We start from the raw sequence: 23,497 nt of genomic DNA, 5'->3' as shown, positions 1-23,497 counted from the left end.
CCTGACCAAAAATAGTAACTGTGATCCTCAACTAACCCTAGCCAATTAAAAGTTACTAACATGATTGCCACTCGCATAAACCAATCCTGAGTCTGTTCCTGTGAAGTCTGTAGACCCCAAGCCCCCCTTTTCTTTAAAAAACCCTGCCCCATCGCTACTCAGGGTCTCTCCTGCTCTGCTGCTGCATCAGCCGGATAAGAGTCCCCAGTTACCTCGTAATAAAAAGACTCTTTGCTTTTGCATCAGATTTGGTCTCTTGGTGGTCTGTGTGGGACTCTGAGTACTTTGGAGGAGCCATGGCAGCAGGAGCATGAGGCAGCTGGTTACATGGTGTCTGCGGTCAGGAAGCAGAGACAAATGCCAGCACTGACCTCATCTTCTCTGTTTCCTGTTTATTCAGTCTGGGACCCCAGGCCACTGGATGATGCCACCCATGTTCAGGTGAGTCTCCCCCTCCGTGGATACACATTTCTAGAAACTCCTTCACAGACACACCAGATAGTGTCTCCTAGGTGACTTCAAATCTAGTCAAGCTAACAGTGAGGATGCGCCATCAGAAGCCTCTCCGAACCTACGAGCTGTTCACAGGCGCACCTCAGGGCTAGAAGGCATCTCTGTGAACGTTGTCACCTTTCTCCTCAGGGGACCTGCTTTCTCTCCCACATACAGTGCAGGCTGTGGCTCCTCCACCACTCCCTGTCACCATGGTGACTGCCTCTGCATCTCTGTCCTTCCAAATTCCCAGGGAAAGAACCTTGGTTGGACTGTATTCTCCAAGTTCCCATTCGTGGTCCTATCCGTGTGGTCTGAGAAGTGAGGTCACGCTCACAACGTGGTTTCCAGGAGCCTGCACAAAACAGGGAAGAAAACACAGGTAGGGATTCTGGGAAAGCTGAGAGACTTCTTACAGGAAGGTATACATAATCTGTAATGCTAAACTGTCCGCTTTCTCAGAAAAAAAAATGGGTATTCCAAAGAACACAGCTACCTCTGCAACCATTTCAGTCTGAGCACAAACCTGGTCAACCCTCAGAACTGCCTCCCCCAACCCAACCAACCTAACCTAACTCATCAGGGGTTGTGCTTGCAGTTCAAAATATAGACACAAGAGGGCACTTCAACACAAGAAGCAAATCCTCCCAACCCCACTACTCAGGCCACAATTAGCTGGCAAGACTCCAACCCCTCAGGACTAGTGGAGACTGTTAGCCAGGCACCCAAGCTCAAAATTCCTGACCAGTTAGCCACATCACCGGGTGGATGGCATATCCCCAGGAGGACTGGTTCACCCTGTCCTTGACTTTGCACAGCTATACCTTCTAAACGTTCTAACGAACATGTATCACCTGCAGAAGTCCCTTGTTGACACATGTTGTGGGTTTGTGCCAGCCGGGGGCCATTATAAATGAAGCCGTTCTGGATGGTGTGTGCAAATCTTTGTGTGAATGCTATTTCATTGCTCTAGAGTACCTATGAGTGAAATTTCTATGGTTATTTGGTTACAAACAGCCACCCAAAGCCATAGGATCAACTTAAATTCCCACCAGGATTATGGCACCAGCCTCTCACACTTGGTATGGTGAGCTTCTTCTGTGTCCCAAATGTCTCATGATGCTGGGAACCTGTGGTGTGCTATGGGCTCTTCACATTTCTCACTCAGTGGAGAGTTTTCTTACCCCACCCCACCCCCACATTTTTCCATTTTGTTTTTAGACAGGGTTTCACTCTGTCTTAAATAGGCTGGCCTCAAGATCACACTCTTCCACGATCTGGGCAGTGGTGGTGCACGCCTTTAATCCCAGTACTTGGGAGGCAGAGGCAGGCTGACCTCTGTAAGTTCTGGGCCAGCCTGGTCCACAGAGCTAATTCCAGGACAGCCAGGGCAACACAGAGAAACGCTGTCTCAAAAACAAACAAACAAACAAACAAACAAACAAAGCAAAAAACCAGACTCTTCCTATCTCCACCTTCTAAGTGCTAGGATTTCAGGCCTGCACCACCACACCTGGCTTTCCCATTAAAAATCAGGTTCTCTTTCTAATACTTTGCATATTTCTAGATATGAAGTCTTCAAGTATATGCCTTATAAGCCATGTTTTCGATCTCTAGCTGGTCTTTTTGTTTTCTTGATGATGCCACATGATGAACGAATGGGCATTTGTTTTGTTGTGTTTTTTAGAGGTTTTTAAGATTTATCTTTATGTGCGTGAGTGTTTTGCCTGAGTGTATATGTATGTGCACTTGCTGTGTGCCCACGGATGGTTATGAGCTACCAAACCCAAGTCTCCTGCAAGAACAGCAAATGTTCTCAACCACTTAGCATCTCTCTAGCCCCTTGTTTCTTGATAAGAAATTTCTCACTTTCTGTCAAGGGCCCAGAGCCAGTTGGGTGGCCCACACCTCTGTTCCCTGCATCAAAGGCAAGGCTTTCCCCCAAACTATTCGTTCTTTGTAAGGGATATACACACATACATACACAGAAAAGAAAAATTTCAAATTATCCCAATTTGTCTTATGTATAATTATGTATATGTGGGGGGTGCAGGTACCAGGAAAGTTCAGGAGAGGGGCTTGGACTCCTTGGGGCTGTGGAGACAGGCATTTGTAAGCTGTCTAATGTAGGCACCAAGCTATGGCCTTTGCAAGAGCAATGTGTTCAGCTCTTAACTGCTGAACCGTCTCCAGCCCCCTGGAGTTTTTGAGACATAATTGTGTATGCAGAAGCATATGTAAGTGTATACAAATTATACACAAACTGGAAACATTTTTATATCGCGAGCCCACCCATAGGCTCCATGTCCCAGAAGGCTGCTTCCTGTTCTCCCATCTGTTCTCCTTCCCTCTCTTCCATCCCCCTCTGTCCCCTAGGAGTGACCACTGTCCTTGGCTTCTGCAAACAACGTGGGTCAGTGTTACTTGCAGCCAGACTTTACTGGCAAGTGTGTGTGTGTGTGTGTGTGTGTGTGTGTGTGTGTGTGTGTGTGTGCGTGTGTGTGTTGGGGTAAATTAGGCAAGTGAGATTCTTCCAGGAGGTTGTGTGGCACTGGGGTCTGTCCCCTCTCATGGAAACACACTGTAGCTTCCTTGTCTACTGTGCTGACAGCAGCTTAGCAGATGTGTCTTCCCCAGTGTGTGGCTCTTCAGGGCTCTGTGTGCACCCTTGTTCATGGCTTCCAGGAAATAACATGCACTTATCCAGTCATGTGTCCTTGGCGGCTGTGGCTGGGTTGTAGGCGACAGCAGACTTGTGTAGGACACACACCGCAAATATGGTGAAAGGTGGAAGTGGATGTCACTGGCTTAGGGCTCAGCTCACCCTCCAGCCCGTGTAGGAACAGGGGTGAGGCCTACACAGACGCAGCAGGACTGTGGGCCCTCTGCAGACTTTGGCCTTAAACATCCTGCCTCCCGCCCTTTGAGAATGTGCTGCTCTTTACATGTCATCTAGGCCCAGGTAGTTTGTAAGTGCAGCAGGAAGCGACAGAGACGGGGACCTCTCTCCATAACTGCCCAGAATGAGGAGGATGCTCCTGAAGTCTCCTCTGCCCTGAAGGGTGCTCTGGCCCAGGACAGGGCCACACTCAGTAGACTCTGGCTTACAAGATGAGAGTCAAGAATTCCAAAGGCACTTGCTTAATTAAGGCCTTTCTCCCTTCCCAGCTGCAGACCTGCAGTTTTCTAGAAATTACCAGCAACCCTGTTTACAGTAAAAGGACTTGTCCAAACCCAATGTGCAAATCTAGATGCTCACAGTCTGCGGACTATAATCCCACTCAAACTCCTTACCGACAGCCACCCTGTATTCATTGGCCAAAGAGAGGAAAAAACTTTTAGCAACTCCTTCACATGTAACTTCAGAGCCACCAAAGTGGCCACACCATGTGTGGCTACTGCAAGACACTAAAGAATGCCTCCTGTGTGTCTTTTCTGAGTACCTCTTTCAATCCTCCTACTTAAAATCTGGTTTAATCAATAAAAATTTTTTCATACAGTATTTTCTGATCATATACCCTCCCTCCCTGAACTTCTCACAGATCCCCCACCCGCCCAATTCCATGCCCTGTTATCCTTCTATGCGTTCATCTTATCGCTCCACCTTAGACACTATTACTATCTGTAAAGTGCAACAGTCATCCTCTGGGACTGCTCAGAATAGAGAACCTTCAAGCTGAAGTCTGGTTCCTTTGACCCACCCCGGCCAGGAGTTCCTGGCCACCCGGCTGCCTTCTGGGGGTGAAAAACTAGCCCAGGAGACTCTAGTGGTGGGAGACAATTAGAAACTTGATGTTGGGGGCAGATGCTGGAGCAAGGGGGGGTGGGGGGCTGCCCCCAGGCCAGTGGATAAATGGGAAGCAGTCAGCCTTGTGTTGGAGAGTGTAAGAGCTTTAGTTTACAAAGGTATCGATACCAATCTACATTAAACTCCATGTAACTGAAATTGATACATGGACACTCTGTTCCCAATATTTTATATTATTCATGATGTTGAAAATGCGTTGCTAGTAAAAACTCAAAGACTATATTTACTTATTAATTTGTCTATTTGAAACAGGGTTTCCTGTGTAACTCTGGAACTCGCTGTCCTAGAACTCATTCTGTAGGCCAGGATGGCCTCAAACTCAGAGATTGCCGGCCTGAAACGAGAGCCAAAAGGGTGTATATATGAATACATATCAATTTACTAATGGGTGCTATGGGAAAGCAGACTCACAGACACAGGATAAGGTAGATCCGTTGCAGTGTCCTTCCGTTTTGCCCAGGAAAGATGGGGATTGACAGAGGCTTCTCCACGCTGCCTGACTCGGTCTCCACCACTCAAGAGAGCTCAACCCTGTCTCTCTCCCACTTTAAGCGGTCCTGTGGGCAGATAGGAAGCCACAAAGCTACTGGTGGAACGAATTCCCACAGCACCTGCCTCTGCCTCCTGAGTGCTGGGATTAAAGGTGTGCCACACCACCACCTCCCCAGCTTCAAAGACCCTTTTATCCTTCCTCTGTGTTAAGCTCAGAGAAACCACCATACAGACTACTGGGGTTGGGGTAGAAAATAAAAGTTTACTGAGGGCCAAGCTTCCAGGCTGTCTCACCAGAGGAGAGAGCAGCAATCTAAGCAGGGAGATAAGATCCAGGGTAAGACAAGGATCCTTGAAAGTGCCAGGGGCAGATCTCATCCTCTCAGGGAAATATTTTTTTCCTGTCTTGGATGGAATAGGGTTCCCAGGCTGTGCCTGCCCCCAGGGGGATGTGCCTGTCACAACCAGTCCAGTTTATGGGTAGCAGATGTCCTCTGGCCAGTGGTGTATGACCTTTTAGGGAAAAATGAGTAAGACCGTTATCTGATAAACAAGCCCTGCCCACCCCCAGTCACGGGGTTTCTGAGAAACGCTGAAGTTAGGTTTCTGTTTCGCGATGGCCATCTTTGCTAGCTTGTGTTCAGGGTAATCACAGCTGTTTTCATCACCTTAAGGGCCTGATTTGTCACTTAACACCTTAAGCAGTTGCTTTCCCTTTAGACCACACCCAGGGATGTAAGAACCACAATAAACTTGTTACTCACAGGTCAAGGGAACCATAGCAACTCACTGGTCAAGGGAACCATAGCACACTGGGGAAACCATGTTTTAACCTGGACTTTGGAGTCCTTGGTAAGAACAATATAAGGACTAAAAGGAAATAACCTGTTGCTTGCTCCGAGAGATAATTATATGAACATAAAAACTAACAGCCCACAGGGAGTCTTGATGAAACTGCTCGTCTGCTGCCTTTGCTCACTGGATACTGGGTAGACACCCCCTCCCCCACCCTCCACCCCGTGGGCCCTCCTCCTTCCAACACTCATGTCCTACACAGACCTTTTCCCTGACTGTTGGGGGGGGGGCAGGCCTCATGGGAGGAGGCCGGGTTAGTTCAGCGGTGGGGCAAAGCCCTCAGAGCCATCGGGCTAGACAAACTATTCCTGTTGACAAAGCCAAGTCCATGTCTTCACTGGTCCAAAAAAAATCCCAAAAAAAAAAAACCCCAACAAAACCCAAGGACAGTTGTTGGGGTGACCAAGATGACAGGCTGTCACCACCAGGAAAGACCATCTTAACCCAGAAACTCCCAGCTCCCCTCCGGATTTGGAAAAGACCTCCAGGGAACACTGATGTGAGGTGTTGCTTCTAGGATCTGGAACAGGGCATCGTGAAAGCTGGCAGCTGGCACACACACAATGCTGTGCCCTGAGGCTCCTGGGTGCTTTGTAACCTTTAGCTCCATTTTTCATCCCGCCAATCTGAAGGGAAAGGAGAATGGGGAGGTTTGGAGATAGCAATTGACACCAATTCTGAGCAAACATTCTCTACATGGCTAACATGTACCAAGCGAAGGGGGTTCTACTAGCAGAGAGGACAAATAAACAAAATAAAACAAACAAAAAAAAATCACAATGAAGGCAGAGGTCGAATTTTCCACCCTAACTGAAACCTCTACTTTATGTGTAGACACACAAGGGAGGGAGGAGTGCTCAAGCAACCTAGGCAACTACTAACAAGCCACCTTCATAGGTGGCCATCTATGGCAAAGCCAAGAGGGTGATACTACAGTTAGATCCCCGGAATGATTATGAGCCACTGTATGGGTGCTGGAATAGAGCCTGGGTCCTCTGCAGGAGCAACAAGCTCTCCTAACTTCTAAGCCATCTCTCCAGTTGATTAGCATTTTAAATGTACAAGTTAGTTTATCCACAGTGAGTTGGCACTAGCCTGGGGTTCATCCTTTTGATCCCACATTTGGGAAGGTTGGCTTGGGGCCCAGGGTTCTACTGTCCTGCGCTGTGATTGGTTGGTTTTACAAGTCAGTTGGCCAGGGGCAGAGATGATTCTGATCTGAGGCAAACTGTGTTTCTTTCTGCCCTGATCTGAGCCATCTTTCCCTAGTTCTGGGCTCCAGGGTCAGTTCGGGTTTCTTTAGCCAGCCTCTTTTCCCTACACCTGATACCCAATGTTTGCTAAAGGATTAATTGATCTCCTTAAGTAAAGCAGGAAATAAAACATTTGCCTTAGGGATTGTAAAATACGGAAATGCAAAGTCTGTCACAGTGGGGTTATAACCTTAGAGATGGTAAAGCATGAGGCAGTAAAACCTGTCACACTGGTGATTAACACAGGACACCAAATGTGTCCTAATCTTAAATTCACTGACCCTTAAACTCTTGCATAAGTGTACAGTTCTGCTTTCGTGATTTTTGTGAATATTTTATCTGTTCTAATTGGTTGGTTATGGTTGAATCCAACATTCCATGCTCCCTATAATTGTCTGTGTATTCTCTTCCAGTGGGCAGTGAGTAGGTCTGGTGTCATGATTGTTAATGTTGTGAAATGGTTCTCAAGAGGCCTTGGCGGGTTTGGACCAAGGTGCCCTTGTGGTGGGTGAGGCACATCATGCAGATGCAGCAGAGGGGCTGTGGCATGGAGTGATGAAAACACCATGCAGACACATGTCCCTGTGGAACATTTTTATTATTGAAGGGAGGGGGAGGGAGAGAGAGAGAGAGAAAGAGAAAGAGGAGAGGAGGGAGGGAGATAAAGAGAGGGAGAGAGACAGAGAGGTGCGCACTACCTCTGGCGAGAGAAGGGAGAGAGAGAGGGAGAAGGTTTTGGTTTTTTGCTTTTTTTTCCCCTCTTAAGGGAGCTTTAACGTAAGATGACATCAGGACAATGGGTGGGTCCCCAAGGGGTGGGCTCGAAACTAACAGTGATAAAGATTTTTTACTTTGGAAAAAAAAAAAAAAAGCCTCTAAGAGTTCTTTGATCTGACACAAGCATCTCCTGCATCCATCCACCACAATGTGGGCTCTACTGAAGAGGACCCAAAGTCATCACACAGGAACACTTGATTACTCAGATCTGAATGCTCCTCCACCCTCCACAGTTACAGGTAAGTAGGAAGTTCCCATGATGAGCTGGCTCACACAGCTGAAACCAGCCCACTATTCAAATGAGACCCCATGTAAATCTGCCTGCTGGTGGGGCAGCCCAGAGAGACTGATGCACAGGAGGCATCACTGGGATTTTGACTCTCTTAAATTCAAGGCAGTGATGGGAAGACATTGGAGCCCAAATCTTGTGGGTCTACAATCCAAGAAATTTCATTTATCCCCAGACCAAAAAAATAAAATAAAATAACTTCTCCCGTCTCAAAATTGTTATTTGGTTTTATTATAACAGACCTAAAACAATTCATGAAACTGTTTTCCTAGTCCCTAACCTAATAACATATCTTGCTATAGGGTACTCCGAAGCTTGTCGCATTTAAACACCCAATCGTCACCTTTTGGGCCAGTGGGTTCATGTCACTCCATCTGGTCCTGTCAAGACTTCCTTGCAAGAGGTGGTCAGGACCGAAGCCCAGGAGTCAGCTCCCTCCATCCTTTTCCCGCTGAAGTTCCTTCCACCCTGTCCTACTGCTTCTGCTTTTCCATAAAGGCCCAGCCTGAGAGAGAAAACTGAGGAAGGCAATAACATAAGCGTATTTATTGAGCACTTGTAGAAGCCATTTATAGTCAGTTCTCCCATTTACTAAACACGAGTAAACACATTGTTGATAAAATACGTGGCACATCCTTTAGCATCCTGGCTGCTGCGGGAAGAGGCATGTTGGAGGATATTCAATTACACTGTGAACCCCAAGTTTGCATTTGCCTTAATTAAATAAAATGAACCTTGGATCAGGAGGCAGTGTCAGTAACTAGTTGACAGAAAGTAACCATAGAGCATCAGAAGGCATCTGAGAGAGACACACACACAGGAAGTAGCAGGGTGGGGTTTGGAGTGGCGCGGCCTTTTCTGGTTTGGCGAAGTGGAAGCATAGGTCTTCCATGGACACCGGCAAGGAGAGTGGGTTAGCTAATTGCTACTCAGCCTCTCTGAGCTCACAGATTTTCACCCCAGCCTTTGAATCTAGAGTCTTATTCATAATAGAGTAGAAATTTAGTAAAAGCTACCTTTAGCAGCAGCGACAGGGCCGGTGCCTGTGGAATCAATTCCTGCCAGGCCGTGGCCTGAGTGGACAGGCCGCTGCTAGAGAAGCAGGCCAGTGACTGCTGAGTGGCAATTGCTGGCTCAAACAGCAGTAGGTTAAGGAGCAGCCACTGTGCCAAAGTTAAAACAGAGGCAGGCAGCAACACTGTATTTGTCAAAAAGCCAGACGTTTGCCAAGTACAGCAACATTGTATTTGTTGATAAGCCAGACTTCGGCCAAGTGCATCTTCCAAGGCACCTAATGATTGTTCTTAAAGCTGGTTAAGGACTAGCCCAGACCTCTGGGCAATGGGGATTTAGAAGTTGCTCCAGCCCGAGACAGGCCTGACCCTCTCCTCATCCCAGCCCTCATTCTGTCACCAGGAAAAAGCTGGTGTAACTGGGAGCATTGGACACTGCCCCTGGACCTCATATTTCCCAGCAGGCCTAGCGCTACTTCGATACTTGACTTCAGCTCAGGGTCTTCCCCAGGTATTAGAGGAACTGGCTTACCTAGGCTCCTGTACGATAGGTACATGGTAGGTACATGGCTATGGGGTGGTATCTGGGGCCCACGTGGTGAAACAGTGATTCCTCCTCCTACCTGAAAGGAGACTCAAGAGCAGCTAGAATCCTTCAAGATCAGACTCAGATCAGATAGGACTCTAGGTATTCTGAAAGAGAGAGCCTGGGGGGGGGGGGGTCTTTCTGTATGCTGTGAATATATATTGTTCCCGTTGGTTAATAAATTAGCTGCTTTGGCCTATGGCAAGGCAGCTTAGAGGTAGGCAGGAAGTCCAAGGAGAGAGACAGGAAAGAGAAAGGTGGAGTCTGGAGAGACGCCAGCCTGCTGCCCAATGAGCAACATGCAAACCAGCAAAGCTACGTAACACATGGCAAAACATAGATTAATAGAAATGGGTTAATTTAAGATATAAGAGCTAGGTAGCAAGAGGCCTACCATAGGCGATACAGTTTGTAAATAATATTAAGCCTCTGAGTGATTATTTTATAAGCAGCTATGGGATCAGGGGGCAGGGTGAGGCGGGACGGGGAAAAAACTTACAGCTACAAGAGCCCCCTTCCATCTGCTTACTCCACCCTCCCCAAGAGATTCCCAAACGCAGCCCTGGGTCCCTCTAGGTACTCCGTGGCCCTGGGGTGGGTGCTCCTCAGTAACACACAAGTAGTCCAGCTCTATGGACCTGCTGTTCCCCAGGAGGCCTCTTGGGATGGGACCCAGGGATAGGACTGCTCCATGGAGTCCTCAGAAAGGGCCACCATCTGGCAGTGCCGTTAGGCCACAGATGACCAGATAGGAAATATGTGATGTCACAGACATGCTCTGGACCCCAGTGCCTGCCATCCTCCAAGCAGTTCAGTCTGGGCCTAGGGTCTCCAAAAAAAAAAAAGTACTGATGTGGGAGCAGTCCCAGGCAAGGCAAGGAGTTACTGGGTCAGGGTTTGCTCCACAAGGGACACAGGGCAGACAAGCACTCAGAGTGGCAGGAATAGAGACCTGAATGCCAGGGTGGATGTCTGGACAGCAGGATGCCATATAGCACAGAAAGCCTTCTGGGAAGAGATGGCTCTGTTACCCTAGCTGCCACGTCCCTCAGTCTCTACTGCCGTCAGGCAGGGCTCAGAGGGATCAGCATAGATAGGAAGGTCCCAGCCCCTCCGCTTTGCCCCACAGCCATGGTCATCAGGGACAGTGGGAGTCAGAGTAGTGAGGACCGTAGCAGAAAGAGTGCCAAGGGGGAAGGAACCAGAGTTCACAGGGGATGGTGACCTGGGCCTGGCTCAGGGTGGGAGCCTCTCCTCCAGAAATAGGTATAAGGCCTCCGAACAGGTGTTCTCTAACTGCCTCAGGCTCAAGCTGACACTTGGCTTGATACAGCCCCTTTTGTGTTCGAGATAAGGAGCAGTGTGGTCACAGCCCTGAAGCCAGTGCCCACTCACCCCAGTGCCCACTCACCCCAGTGCCCACTGCTGCTGCACCAAACCAGAGCTCCCTGCCTCTGGAATGCAGATGTGCAAGGAGGAAAGGCTGGGATCTGGCAAAGCAGTCCCCTCCCCTCCCCGACACCTCAAACTCCAGAGCACCCCATAGAGAGAATGCGTGGGGGGGGGGAGCATGGTAGGGGCAGGAAGGATGGAGGGAGGGAAGAGGGGAAGGGCAGAGAGGAGAGGAGGATGGGGGGGAGACAAATGAGAAAAATAGGAAGGAGAAAGGGGCAACAAATGAGAATGATAGGAAGGAGAAAGGGGCAACAAGAGCCCATGATGTGACCTTGAGCAAGACCTTGGTCTCTGAGCGTCAGGGTCCCTATAAGAGGTGAGGCGGCCTTGAGGCCTATAGGCCTCAAACCTGCCAGGGGCCTGCCCTCAGTGTAGGGGAAAGACTGACCCAGGACTCACACCATCCCTCCTGCCCCTCTAGATCCAGTGCTTCTCAACCTTCTTAATGCTGCAACCCTTAAAATACAGTTCATGTTGTGGTGACCCCTCTCCCCCACAGCCAGAAAATTATTTTTGTTATTACTTCATAACTAATTTTGCTACTGTTATGAATCATAATGTAAATATCTGATATGCAACCCCTGTGAAAGGGTCATTCAACCCCCAGGTTGAGAACTGTTGTTCTAATCCTCACAGTCTACACAGGACACGTTTTTTTTTTTTTGTTTTGTTTTTGAGACAAAGTTTCTCTGTGTAGCCTTTGCTGTCCTAGAACTTGCTCTGTAGACCATGCTAGCTTTGTACTCACAGAGATCCCCTTATCTCTGCTGGGATTAAAGGCATTGGCCACCACTGCCTAGCTAGGACACCCTTTTTTCATCGGTTCATGATAATAGGACTGAGGAACCCTGTGAATACCTCAGAGGGGCTGGCTCTCTCCATCCCTGCCATCAAGCCAAGGCCTGAGCACACAGGTACTGGGAGTATGCTCTCTCCACAGAATTTAATTGGGAGATCCCCAAGCCTTCAAGCTAAAGGGGCTATGGGCTTGGCATGACTCTACCTCCAACTCACAAGAGACAGGACACCAAGGATAAAGGTCAGTGTTGGGCTTTGAAGGTGAGGGCTGACCCACGGTCTGAGGTCTATCCAGAGACCTCACATACATCCAAACTCCTCCTCTTTCTCCCTTAGCACAGACTTACCAGTAAGAATACAGCGGCCTTGAGGAACAGCCCAGGGACTCAAGGAGGTAAAAGAAGCCCAACAGAGGGCCTTGAGTCAACAGATGACAAGTACTCAGTGTCAAGAAGAATGAGATGGGACCCTAACAGGTAGCGAAAGGAACCTTCTATGGGATGCAAGGGCTGGGGAGTCTTGTGGCTCTGTGGGCAGGGACAAGAGACACAAATGGCCAACTAAAATACTGGCCCAACAACCTCACGCAGGTCCTTGCTTTAAAGTGCTCAAGTGATCTTAGAACGGGAGTTGTGGGAGTCCAGCTCCCACTTTTTGAAGGGTTCTTAGGTGTAGGAGAGGGGGATAAGAAAATATCAGCTGGAAAGAAACCTAGCCGACAAGAAGAAAGAAACACAGGATAGTTTCGGGAGGGCCTGGATCAATACCCAACAGCCTCGTCCTTTATTGAAAAGGGATTTTTATAACGGCACAGCACTACAAGGTAGGAGAACCCAGCCGTCTAGGCTCAGCTCCCCAAGAGCAAGCTCCCCACCTCAGCATGGGGGTGGGTGGGGGTGACATGACAGACGCTCCAGTCCTCTTCCAGTCACATGTTGGGTACATGAGCTGCTGAATTCAAGGTCCAGAGAAAGGAGAAACCTTAATGCAACAGAAAGACCTCTTCCCCTGGACCATGCAGAAACTTCAAAGGCCAAAGCACAGAGAAGCCTGGGTAGTGGTCAGGGCAGAGACAAAAACCAGTTATGAAGTGACATCCCAGCTAAAATGAGTCCTACGGCCTTTGAGGACCTCAAACCCCAGGCTCTAGGTTTTATGGGAGCCTCAAGGTAGGTGAGATCCAGGCAAGGTCTAGACCACTAGGTTCACTGTATGAGAAGAGTAGCCCCTAGGACTGCCCCCACCAAGAATGCCCCCTCCTGAGACTGCTCCCTCCCAGGGATGCCCCCCCCAGGAGGCATGGGGTGGGAAGGACACTGCCAACATCTCACCAGAGTTTTACCCACGTAAGCATATGGAGAGAACTCTGTCAGCTAGCAAGGATTTGGGTATGTGGCCTGAAGCTTCTTATACCATGCCTAGGCCATGACTGGACCCAGGTGGGAATGGTTTCACCTCTCAGCCAGAGTGCACACAGCTGGGAAGGTGCAAGGATGGGAGGGCCCACAGCTAGCTGGAGAGAACTTCTGGCTAAGAGGGCAAAAACCTGTTCCAGGCACATGACTGGGCATGGCTACAGACAATTGGGAATCAGAGTTACGTGTGGCTAGGGAGATGTGAGTATAACCCTGGGGCATGCCAGCACCAAAGCCCTCCCTAGAGACCCCCCTCAACCCCCACCCACCCAAATCTCACCTAACATAAAATGACTGGAGAGTCTGGGTGGCCCTTCTCTCTGAGTCATGTCTCTCTTATGTACGGATAGGTTTTATCTGCTAATTGTGGGTCTATGGTATTTGCTTGGCTACATGTGTGTTTGTAAAAGATGTTTTGTTTGTTTTTTTGTTTTGGTTTGTTTGTTTTAAGACAGATTTTCTTTGTGTATCCCTGGCTGTCCTGGAACTAGCTCTGAAGACCAGGCTGGCCCCGAACTTACAGAGATATGCCTGCCTTTGCCTCCCAAGTGCTGGGATCAAAGGCATGCATCACTACTGCCTGGCTGTAAGAGATCTTACAGTGTAGTTTTCTTTTTCTGAAATGCTGGTGTTGAATCTGAAGGTCAGACGGATACTGATATCATGGTACAAATTAGAAACATTCTCATTTTCTGAAAGAGCTTGCATAAAGCAGGGAGAGTTCTTCCTTATATGTCTCATACATTTCACATTGCATCTCTCTGGGCTTGGAATTTCCTTTGTGATGCACAATTTAATTTACCTACTGCATACAGTTGGGACACATCATGGGCATCTGTGCCTCCAAGCTATGTGGAGGAGGAATTGTTTTGGCCTCTGACAGCAGACTGCCACTGTCATCTTAAGTCAGGTTAACTTCTCAATGACTTTTTCCATTTATTTATATCATCAAATTCATAGCATAAACGTGCTTATGGCATTTCTTTCTAATCCTGTTTAATGCTATGGTGACTCATTCTTGATGGAGAATTTTGTTTCATCTGTCATTTCATAACTATGCTAGCAACACTTAACATTCTTGACTTTTTCTATTACTTTTTTCTATTTTTCTTACTTGTGCTCATGTCGTCTCCTTTGATTTAACTGAATCTTGTCTACTGGGGTATGCAGGTTCCTCATTTCTATATGAAATAATGCACTTGAGAAAGGTACAGAAAACTATGCTGATTAAGTCAATTAAAAGTGCATGAGTCTCATATATACATATATGTATATATATATATTAAGCTCTTGTTTCAAAACAATTTTTGAAAAGCATTCAGGATTTTCTGTTGAATAATTTATCATCTGAAATCAAAACTAGTATGGATACAAGCTATTGATTCATTATGTCATCTGTTTTCAGGGTTTTTGAGCATATGTATATTATTACTATTTTATAATTTATTTAACTTTATTTTATGTGCATTGGTGTGAAGGTGTCAGATCTCCTGGAACTGGAGTTACAGATAGCTGTGAGCTGCAGTGTGGGTGCTGGGAACTGAACCCGGGTCCTTTGAAAGAGCAGCCAGTGCTCTTAACCACCGAGCCATCCCTCTAGCCTCACATGTGCATATTACAATGCAGGTTGTTTAGTGTTCTTTCATTTGTCTTTTGGATGATAATTTGAGCAATGCATGGTATAAGTAGAAGGATGTGCCATAGGTCTTCCCTCCAGGCTTGACATGACCGTGGCTCTCCTAAAGTAGGGTGGCCCTGAGGATCTACAGAACCACTGGTTCACGGTTTTATCAAGGACATAAAGAGACCAACACTGGTGATAGCTATGTCCATGGTAATGAGGCTGTTAACAGCCCTTCATGGAAGAAGAGAAACCCCTCACCTGTGACTCCAGCAGCCAGCTCGGCCCACCCCTGCCCCAGCTGTGTGTAACCCTAGCCATACTAAGCGATCATGAGGGAGTGGTCCTTTTGAATTGCCCATGCTCCCATAAATAAAGAGCTCAGTAATGAACTTTTCACCAAGCAGAACTTGACAGATTATGAACTGCCATATGGGTGCTGGGAATTGAACCCAGGTCTTCTGGAAGAACCGCCAGTATTCTTAAATGCTGAGCCATCCCTCCAGCCCCTTACAAAGTATCTTTTAACTTCATTTTTTAAAAATGTATTCTCATGTGACTTTGAATTAATAATTATATTTCTTATCAATTAAATTTTAGATCAATAATAAATTTATAAGCATCAAAACAGTGTGTTATTGTTGCCAGAAGAGACAAGTCTTTGGAACAGCACAGAAAATTTCAGAACTAGTACCCTGGTACACACACACACACACACACACACACACACACACACACTCACATGCAATACACACATATATGTATACACACACACCAGTACCTGAGTTTTGAGTAGAAAAATGGAACATAAAATCAATGACAAAAGAAAGATCATAAAAGACACCAAAATAACAACAAAAATAACCCAGGTTGAGCATTCTGGTGTACACTTATAATTCAGCACACACAAGGTTGACATAGGATGAACTCAAGTCATAGGCTAGCCTGGGCTACATAGCAAGACTCTGCCTCAAAACAAACAAAAGCACCACAATGACGATTGGAAAAGGAATTTGTACCACACATGTGCCTGGATGAAGGCCACTCATGTATGATTACCACGGGAAAATATTTCAGTTTTGAAATTTTTACTTCCATGTGCATGCATGTATGTGCCACATGTGTGCCAGTGGCTGAAGAAGACAAAAGTGGTCAATGGTAGATACCGAAGCAGGAGTCCTAGGCAGTTGTGAAATGCTTGCCATGAGTGTTGGGAGCCCAGCTCAGAGCCTCTAGATGAGCAAGTGCTGTCACACACTAACTGGATCTCCAGCCAGCCCCCAACATGTCACTAGAGAACTGGTGCAATAATAAGAAAAGAAGCTGGGCGGTCTTGGCTCACACCTTTGAGCCCAGCACTTGGGAGGCAGAGGCAGGTGGATCTCTGTGAGTTTGAGGCCAGGCTGGTCTACACAGTGAGTTCCAGGACAGGCTCCAAAGCGATGCAAAAAAAAAAAAAAAGAAAAGAAAAGAAAGAAAGAAAGAAAGAAAGAAAGAAAGAAAGAAAGAAAGAAAGAAAGAAAGAAAGAAGAAAGAAAAAAGACGGGCTAGAAAAAGGGCTCAGTGGTTAGAGCACATATTACTGTCCTTCTTGCAGAAGATCTGACTTCGATTCCCAGCACCCATGGGAATCAGACAACTCACAACTGCCTAGAACTCCAGGTTTAGGGAGCTGACACCTCTCTTATCTCCTTGAGCACATACAAAAACACATCCATACACTTTTAGAAAAAGAATAAGGGCAAGGCAGTGGTGGCGCACGCCTTTAATCCCAGCATTCAGGAGGCAGAGGCAGGCGGATCTCTGTGAGTTCCTGGTCTACAGAGTGAGTTCCAGTTCCACAACAGCCAGGACTTCACAGAGAAACCTTGTCTTGAAAACAAAAAAGAAAGAAAGAAGGAAAAGATAATTCACAAAGTAAGTTCAGAATAAACCCAATAAACTAAAAAACTGTTTAATCTCACTAGAAGTAAAAAGAAATGTAACTCGAGTAACCATTTCAGTTTTAACCTGTTACTAAAAGTTGGGCTTGTTGTTTGGTTGTTTGTTTGACTTTGTTTAATTTTGCTATGCTGGAGATGGACCCCAAGGCCTCCCCAGGACTAGACAAGAGCTCTAATGTTGAGCTACACACCCAGCCAACAGCAGCTTTATTTGATGACAAAGCTAAGTGGTTTTAAGGAATAGATGAGGAAAGGCCTCCCACATGCTTGTATGAGAGTGTAAGTGTGGTGGTTTGAATGAGAATGGCCCCCAATAGGCTCACATATTTGAATTTGGTTCCCAGATGGTGGAACTGTTTGGGAAGGATTAGGAGGCATGGCCTTGTTGAAGGAGGTTATGTCACTGGGGTAGGCTTTGAAGTTTCAAAAGTCCATGGCTAGCCAAGCTAGTTCTCTTTCTCTGCCTCCTGCTTGTGAATAAGACTTAAGCTCTCAGCTGCTGCTCCAGTGGCATGCCTGCCTGCATGTTTGCCTGCATATCTGCCTACTTGCCTGCATCCCTTCCTATATGCTTGCCTGCATGCCTGCCTACATACCTGTTTGCCTGCCTGCCTGTTATTATGCTCCACCCATGATGGTCATGGACTCACCTCTGAAATTATAAACCAAATAAATTCGGTCTTCTATAAATTGCCTTGGTAATGGTGTTTCTTCACAGCAATGGAAAAGTAGCTTATACAGATGTCAGTGCCAGAAAGTGGGCTATTGCTATGACAGGCCTGACCATGCTGTCTTGGAAGGAATGTGGAAAACTTTGGGACTTTGGACTAGGAAAGCTCTTGAATGACTTAAGTGGGACTATTGGACCATTCCAAGAGGAGCTTGGAAGCAATGTGGATTATGGAGATTCAGCTTAAGAAGTTTTGCAGGGGAAAAAATATTAAGAACTGGGCTAGAGACCAGTCTTGTGATATTTTGGTAAAGAATGTAACTGTTTTTCCCCCTTGTCCTAAGGGTATTCTGTAGTCGGAAGTTTTCCTGTATCCCACCCTTCCCACAGCAACTTGGACAAGTAAACACACAGAGGCTTTTGTTACTTACAAACTGTATGGCCTAATGGCTCAGGCTTCTTGCTAGCTAGTTCCTATAACTAACCCATTTCTATTAATCTATAAATTGCCACATGGCTGTGGCTTACTGGTAATTTCACATCTTTCTTCTCATGGTGGTGTTGGCGTCTCTCTCCCCTCTGCCTTTCTTCTTCCTGTCTCCCTCTTCAGTTTCCCACCTAGCTATAACCTGATATTCCTGAGGCCAAAACCAAAGACTTTTGAACTAATTTCACTGGCAGAGGAGATTTCTTCATATATATATATATATATATATATATATATATATATATATATATATATATATACATACATATATATACATATGTATGTATGCATGTATATCTTGTTTAATTTTTATTTTTTTAATTTTTTTATTATTAAGAGATTTTCTATTCATTTTACATACCAACCACAAGATTCCCCTCTCCTCCTGCCCCCCAGCCTTCCTCCCCAACCCACCCCCCATTCCCACCTCCTCCAAGGCAAGGTCTCTCACAGGGACTCAGCAGAGCCTGGTACATTCAGTTGTGGCAAATCTAAGCCCCTCCTCCCTGCACCAAGGCTGTGAAAAGTGTCCCACCATAGGCACTGGGCTCCAAAAAGCCGGCTCATGCACCAAGGACAGGTCCCAATCTCACTGGCAGAGGAGATTTCAAGACAGCCTGATATTGATTCTGTTGTATGGTTATTAGTGATCATTCTACCCCAGATCTACATTGGAAAAGAGCAAGCCAGTAAGCAGCACCCCTCCATGGCCTCTGCATCAACTCCTGCCTTTAGGATCCTTCCCTGTTTGAGTTCCTGTCCTGACTTCCTTTGATGATGAACAGTAATGTGGAATGTAAGCTAAAATAAACGCTTTTCTCTCCAAGTTGCTTTTGGTAGTGGTGTTTCATCATGGCAATAGGAACCCTGATTAGGCCAGAAATCTACCCTGTTTCTGGAGAATAAGAGCACTGAGATGCAGACTCACCTATAGGAATATATAACCAGAAAATACTGGTGCACCAGGATGCCAGCATTTCAGCTTAGGTAACTTACAAACGCCAGTATTAGAATTCACACCCTTAAAGGAGAGACGGGGACAGTGAGATAGCACATGTCCACAGGGCAGAATTTTAGGTGGCAAGCACAGGCATTCTGGAAAGGCAAGATTCTGGAGACTGAATGGGAATCACTGGTGGTGGGGCAGGGAGGTGGGGGAATGGCTAAAAGAAAAGATGAGACAATTTAGGCGAGAAGAGGAGGTTTCCAGATCTGAGATGTATTTGCAAATGTAACTAAATTTCGTCCAAAGTTATAGAAGCTTGTACCAAAAGTGTAATATCTTGTCTAAATTATACCTCAGTAAACTTGACACCCAGGAAACAGCCCACATAGATCTAAACAGCCAGTTCAGTAAAAGGAGCCATTTGCAAAGCAGCACGCACAGTGTAGTCAGAATGGGTTGGTAGTGGAATATTATACGAGAGACAGAGATGGAAGAAAATGCTCCTAGATGTGCGAACAGTTTCCTCTAAAGGACATTGATGAAATTAGATACATTTTTGGGATCAAAGTTCCAGGAGAGAAGCTATACATTTGTCTAAGCCCTTGGCGAGGGGGATTAACTCTTTAGAACCTTAATGATTGTGGAGAATTTCAAATATTGCAAGTCCAGAGCCAAATTCTCTTGGGACAACTTTAGCCCTTATTATAGCCATTCATTGTCCCCATTTGTACCTAACCTAACATCTTTGTGACCATTAGGCAAACCCTTTGGAATATACAAACGCCTGGCTCCCACCAACCTAAACAGGAGCCATCAGTTAGCACCCAAGGCCTACAGTAGAGGCTCCCCCATCGGCGTTGACCCTCCCACTTCATGTCTTCACTAATACATGTATTTTGAAGTGCCTTGGTTTATGGCTTTCTTGGTTCTACTACTGCAAAAACCTCATCAAACTGCTAGTGTGTGGAAACACAAAATTTTAGGTAACCTTATCTAGTTATCCAGCCACAGCTCCACAATAAACTCTCATCCTCTTTCAGGTGTGAGAAGTAAATTTTGTGTCCACATTTTTCTCACTGAGTTTGTGTATGTATGTGAGTAGTTTTTGTTTCAGTTTTGATTTAATGGCAACCAGCTGTCACCTCTCTCTCTCTCTCTCTCTCTCTCTCTCTCTCTCTCTCTCTCTCTCTCTGTGTGTGTGTGTGTGTGTGTGTGTGTGTGTGTGTGTGTGTGTGAAGTGTCAGTCAGGATAGAAACCAATCTCAGAGGTAAGCAGATGCCCGAAGAGCAGGTGCCTACTTCCCCTATTGCTTTCAAACATTCACCAGGACACTGACTCATTGCAAGGGGCGGGGCCATGTCCCTATTGGTTCAGAAGCAAGAGTCTCTCCTTCTCTCTTCAGATTTAAGTCACTTCCTAAGTTTACCAGCTACCAACACATCTCACCATGTTGGGTTAGTAGCCCTCAGCCCTGACATGGCCTGGGAACTGGCCTCCCAATGCAAGCCTGACAAGAACTGACTGACATCAGCCAACTCTAACCTTTTCTACCCACCCCATTTCTCCCTAGGAACTGTGATTGGTGCTACAATAGGAGGAGGTATGTGTCTTGCACCTGCTGTGAGGAGGTAGGGCTTTGTGCTTGGAGGTGGGCTCCACTCCAGTTCCTGCCTTCTGCTGGATTATGGAGCTGCCTGGGTCTACCAAGGGCCAGAATTATGCTCGCTCCAAGGATGAGCTTAAGGTTGCCTGCCCAACTTAAGATTTCCTGCCTCACTTCTCTTTCAGACCTTACATATGATGAGCAGTAAGTAGAGAATTTGTTGAGCTGGGGAAAGGGGCAGCTACTTAAAACAGCAAAAGTGGTTAATTTCATCCCACAAACCTGAGAGTTGGAAAAGTATGATGATTTCTCCAGTGTCACATAGCTTGGCAAGACTATGTCTCTTTCAGATTCTCCACAGACCTCTTTGCCTCTACTTAGCTCCCTGCCCTATCCTCCTCCCCCTTCTCCTCCTCCTCCTCTTCCTCCTCTTCCTCTTGCTCCTCCTCCTCCTCCTTTTTACGATTTATTTATTTATTATGTATACAGTGTTCTGTGCACATGTAGCCCTGCTGGCCAGAAGAGAGCACCAGATCTCATTATAGATGGTTGTAAGCCACCGTGTGGTTGCTGAGAATTGAACTCGGGAACTCTCCAAGAGCAGCCAGCGCACCTAAACTCTGAGTCATCTCTCCAGCCCCACCATCCTTCTTCTTTACCTTGTGACCTTTTTCCATGCTGTTTAGAATAGATGGACCCCTCCCAAACAGTCAAAGAATTCTTGAGTGAATCTTTCCCCTGAGCCTACACCACCCAGCTCCTCTCCCCACAGTTGTGGCTGTGACTGCTGCGCCCATAGCCCTGGGTGCCATGGGCTTCACTGGGACAGGAATAGCAGCAGCATCCATAGCAGCCAAGATGATGTCAGCAGCAGCAATCGCCAACGGGGGTGGAGTTGCAGCAGGAAGCCTGGTAGCCACACTACAGTCAGTGGGTAAGTGTCAGTCCAGGCAAGATGTCTGGAGACCCAGCCAAGGAAGCCAAGCATCTCCCTTCCTCTCCCTACAGTCCAAACTTTTATATGACCTATGTCTTCTAGTTCTGTCCCTACTGTCTGGTTCATTATGAGTGAGGTTGGGGATTGGTGCAGGGGTGAGGGGCACTGGATGGCAGAAGAAGGAAGGAGCCCTGGTCCAAGATGCATGCTACCTGGGCTCTGAATCTTCCCAACCTGGGTGTCCTTCTCCAGTGTGTTCCCTGTACTGCAATGTAGAGAGGGTGTTCCTCTCTGGAGAGCTCTCCCTCCTATATCTCAGCTTACCCAAATCTGTCTTCTCCTTCTGGTCCCACACTTTGAATATTACTGTCCAAAGCAGAACCCTAGAGTTCAGACAAAAGGGCGGTGGGCCATCTCTAAGCCTTAGGAGACTGACTAGCACTGTATTGTCTCCTTCCCAGGGGTTGTTGGACTCTCTACATCAACCAACATCGTCCTGGGCACAGTTGGGGCAGCCGTTGGAGCTTTGCTTTGAATTTAGGAGACAACACCTCTACCAGCTGAACCCAAAGCCTTTAAGGAATATCCAGAAGACAGTGTACCCCAAGATGAGCCTCCAAATCTCCCATTGAAGCCACAGAAAGATGAAAAATAAAGGTTATATGCTGGTGTGCCGATCTTTGCTTGTGGTGGCTTTTTGAAGGGACTTGTGGACTGGGAATTTCGAGTCTTCCATTTCCCCAACCAGACTCAGGCTGGAGATCAAAGGGAGGTGACAGGTTGTCCAACACACAGTCAGTAGTTAGAAGGCTTTGCATTGTCTCTGCCCTAGTGGAGATGGTCTGTGTGGCATGGGGGCTTTTTGAGTCCTTGTGGACCTCAGTTGTTCCTTATTAAAGGTTGGGTTGACAGAGATTCCTGTCCTGAGCAAAAATGAGAGGTAGCCAAGAACATTGACCCCAGAGCTCTTGGTCCTTCCTCATCAATGGTTCTGGATGTCCAGGGCTGTGAGCAGCACATACCTAACCCATGGTACTGCTGAAAGGCTGACATGAACCACCACGGAATGCACTGGGCTAAGCTAATTCACTGGTACCTGGGAAAGAGATAGCATCAAAATAGTCAGCACCATACAGCATCCATAAAATTGAAAGGGAGGCTGAAAGTCTTGCCTTATGTCCAGGGACCCTGACCACACCCTCACCCAAGGCTGGCATTCATCACCCATGTGATTGATGCATAATGCAGTGGTGGACAGAATCCACACTGACACACAAAGGGCTTTGAGGCAGGAGGATTCTGGCATTTATGAAACAGGACACTGTTCACTGCGGTGACAGGTACCAGGCACATTTGCAGAACACAGAGGCAGGATTCTGATCTCATGAAAAGATCTGGAAAAATGAGACATGGATAGGCCTGCAGAAGTCTATCAGGGGAGCACACAGAGGGAGATAGGGTTGTGTGAGGGCATCTGTTAGGTCTGGTCTGATGGCTTGGTCTGCATCAGTCACTTCCAGGCAATCAAGGGGAGCCTCTGTTAGGTTATTGTCTGGCAGCAGGCTGGCTGGATTAATGGCTGATATCTTACAGAAACAGGTGTGGGGCTGGTCCAGGAGAAGTGACTGATAATGCATCATTCCAGCATTGGATACCCACCTCTCTGGGGTCCCCCCTCAAGAAGGCCTCAACAGACTATGTGATGTTAGGAATAGGTCCTGGCCAAAGTCTGTTTGTCAGATTCATGATTAGCATAGCTTTAGTGGCCAACCAACAAAAACAGGATCAAGTCTGTTGGACAGAGAGGGCAAAGGCCTCTACCAGGATCCCAATACCTGAGCTAGGACACTCCCCTTTGATGTCATTTACATAGGACAGGATGCCCTTGTCCCCTCTTCCTTTCCTGGTATCTCTGATATCTCCCTCTGGGATCTCTTTTATAGGTCTCTCTGAGTACTGCCAGGACTTCCCAGGTCAATCTCTTGCTTTGCATTGTTTTTTCCATATGGTCATAGTTACTGTGAACCTTTTGAGCAGTCTCCAATAATTGGGACCC

The 23,497-nt window shown here is 46.9% G+C and overlaps 1 protein-coding gene and 1 long non-coding RNA gene across 3 annotated transcripts; one reads left to right on the top strand and one right to left on the bottom strand.

Moving 5' to 3' along the window:
• Positions 1 to 579: 579 nt before the first annotated feature.
• LOC131924365 (uncharacterized) lies at positions 580 to 6,294 on the bottom strand. Of its 2 annotated transcripts, none has more exons than XR_009382868.1 (4): positions 6,130 to 6,294; positions 5,087 to 5,305; positions 4,712 to 4,857; positions 580 to 847 (listed from the first exon to the last, which is right to left on the bottom strand). It is a non-coding gene; the product is annotated as an uncharacterized LOC131924365 (long non-coding RNA). The 2 variants fall into 2 exon arrangements; XR_009382869.1 differs by lacking the exon at positions 6,130 to 6,294 and adding an exon at positions 5,678 to 5,786.
• A 14,015-nt stretch (positions 6,295 to 20,309) lies between these two features.
• On the top strand, positions 20,310 to 22,103 carry LOC131924517 (interferon alpha-inducible protein 27-like protein 2A). Its single transcript, XM_059279834.1, has 4 exons — positions 20,310 to 20,355; positions 20,472 to 20,501; positions 21,277 to 21,438; positions 21,903 to 22,103. Exons 1-4 carry the CDS (start codon positions 20,349 to 20,351, stop codon positions 21,974 to 21,976), a joined length of 273 nt encoding a protein of 90 aa, XP_059135817.1. The 5' UTR covers positions 20,310 to 20,348; the 3' UTR covers positions 21,977 to 22,103.
• Positions 22,104 to 23,497: the final 1,394 nt, after the last annotated feature.

The sequence above is a fragment of the Peromyscus eremicus genome, chromosome 14 (genome assembly GCF_949786415.1).
Source record: "Peromyscus eremicus chromosome 14, PerEre_H2_v1, whole genome shotgun sequence".
NCBI lineage: Eukaryota > Metazoa > Chordata > Mammalia > Rodentia > Cricetidae > Peromyscus > Peromyscus eremicus.
Note: the sequence above shows the minus strand (reverse complement) of the source record. Positions and strands in the feature narration are given on the sequence as shown.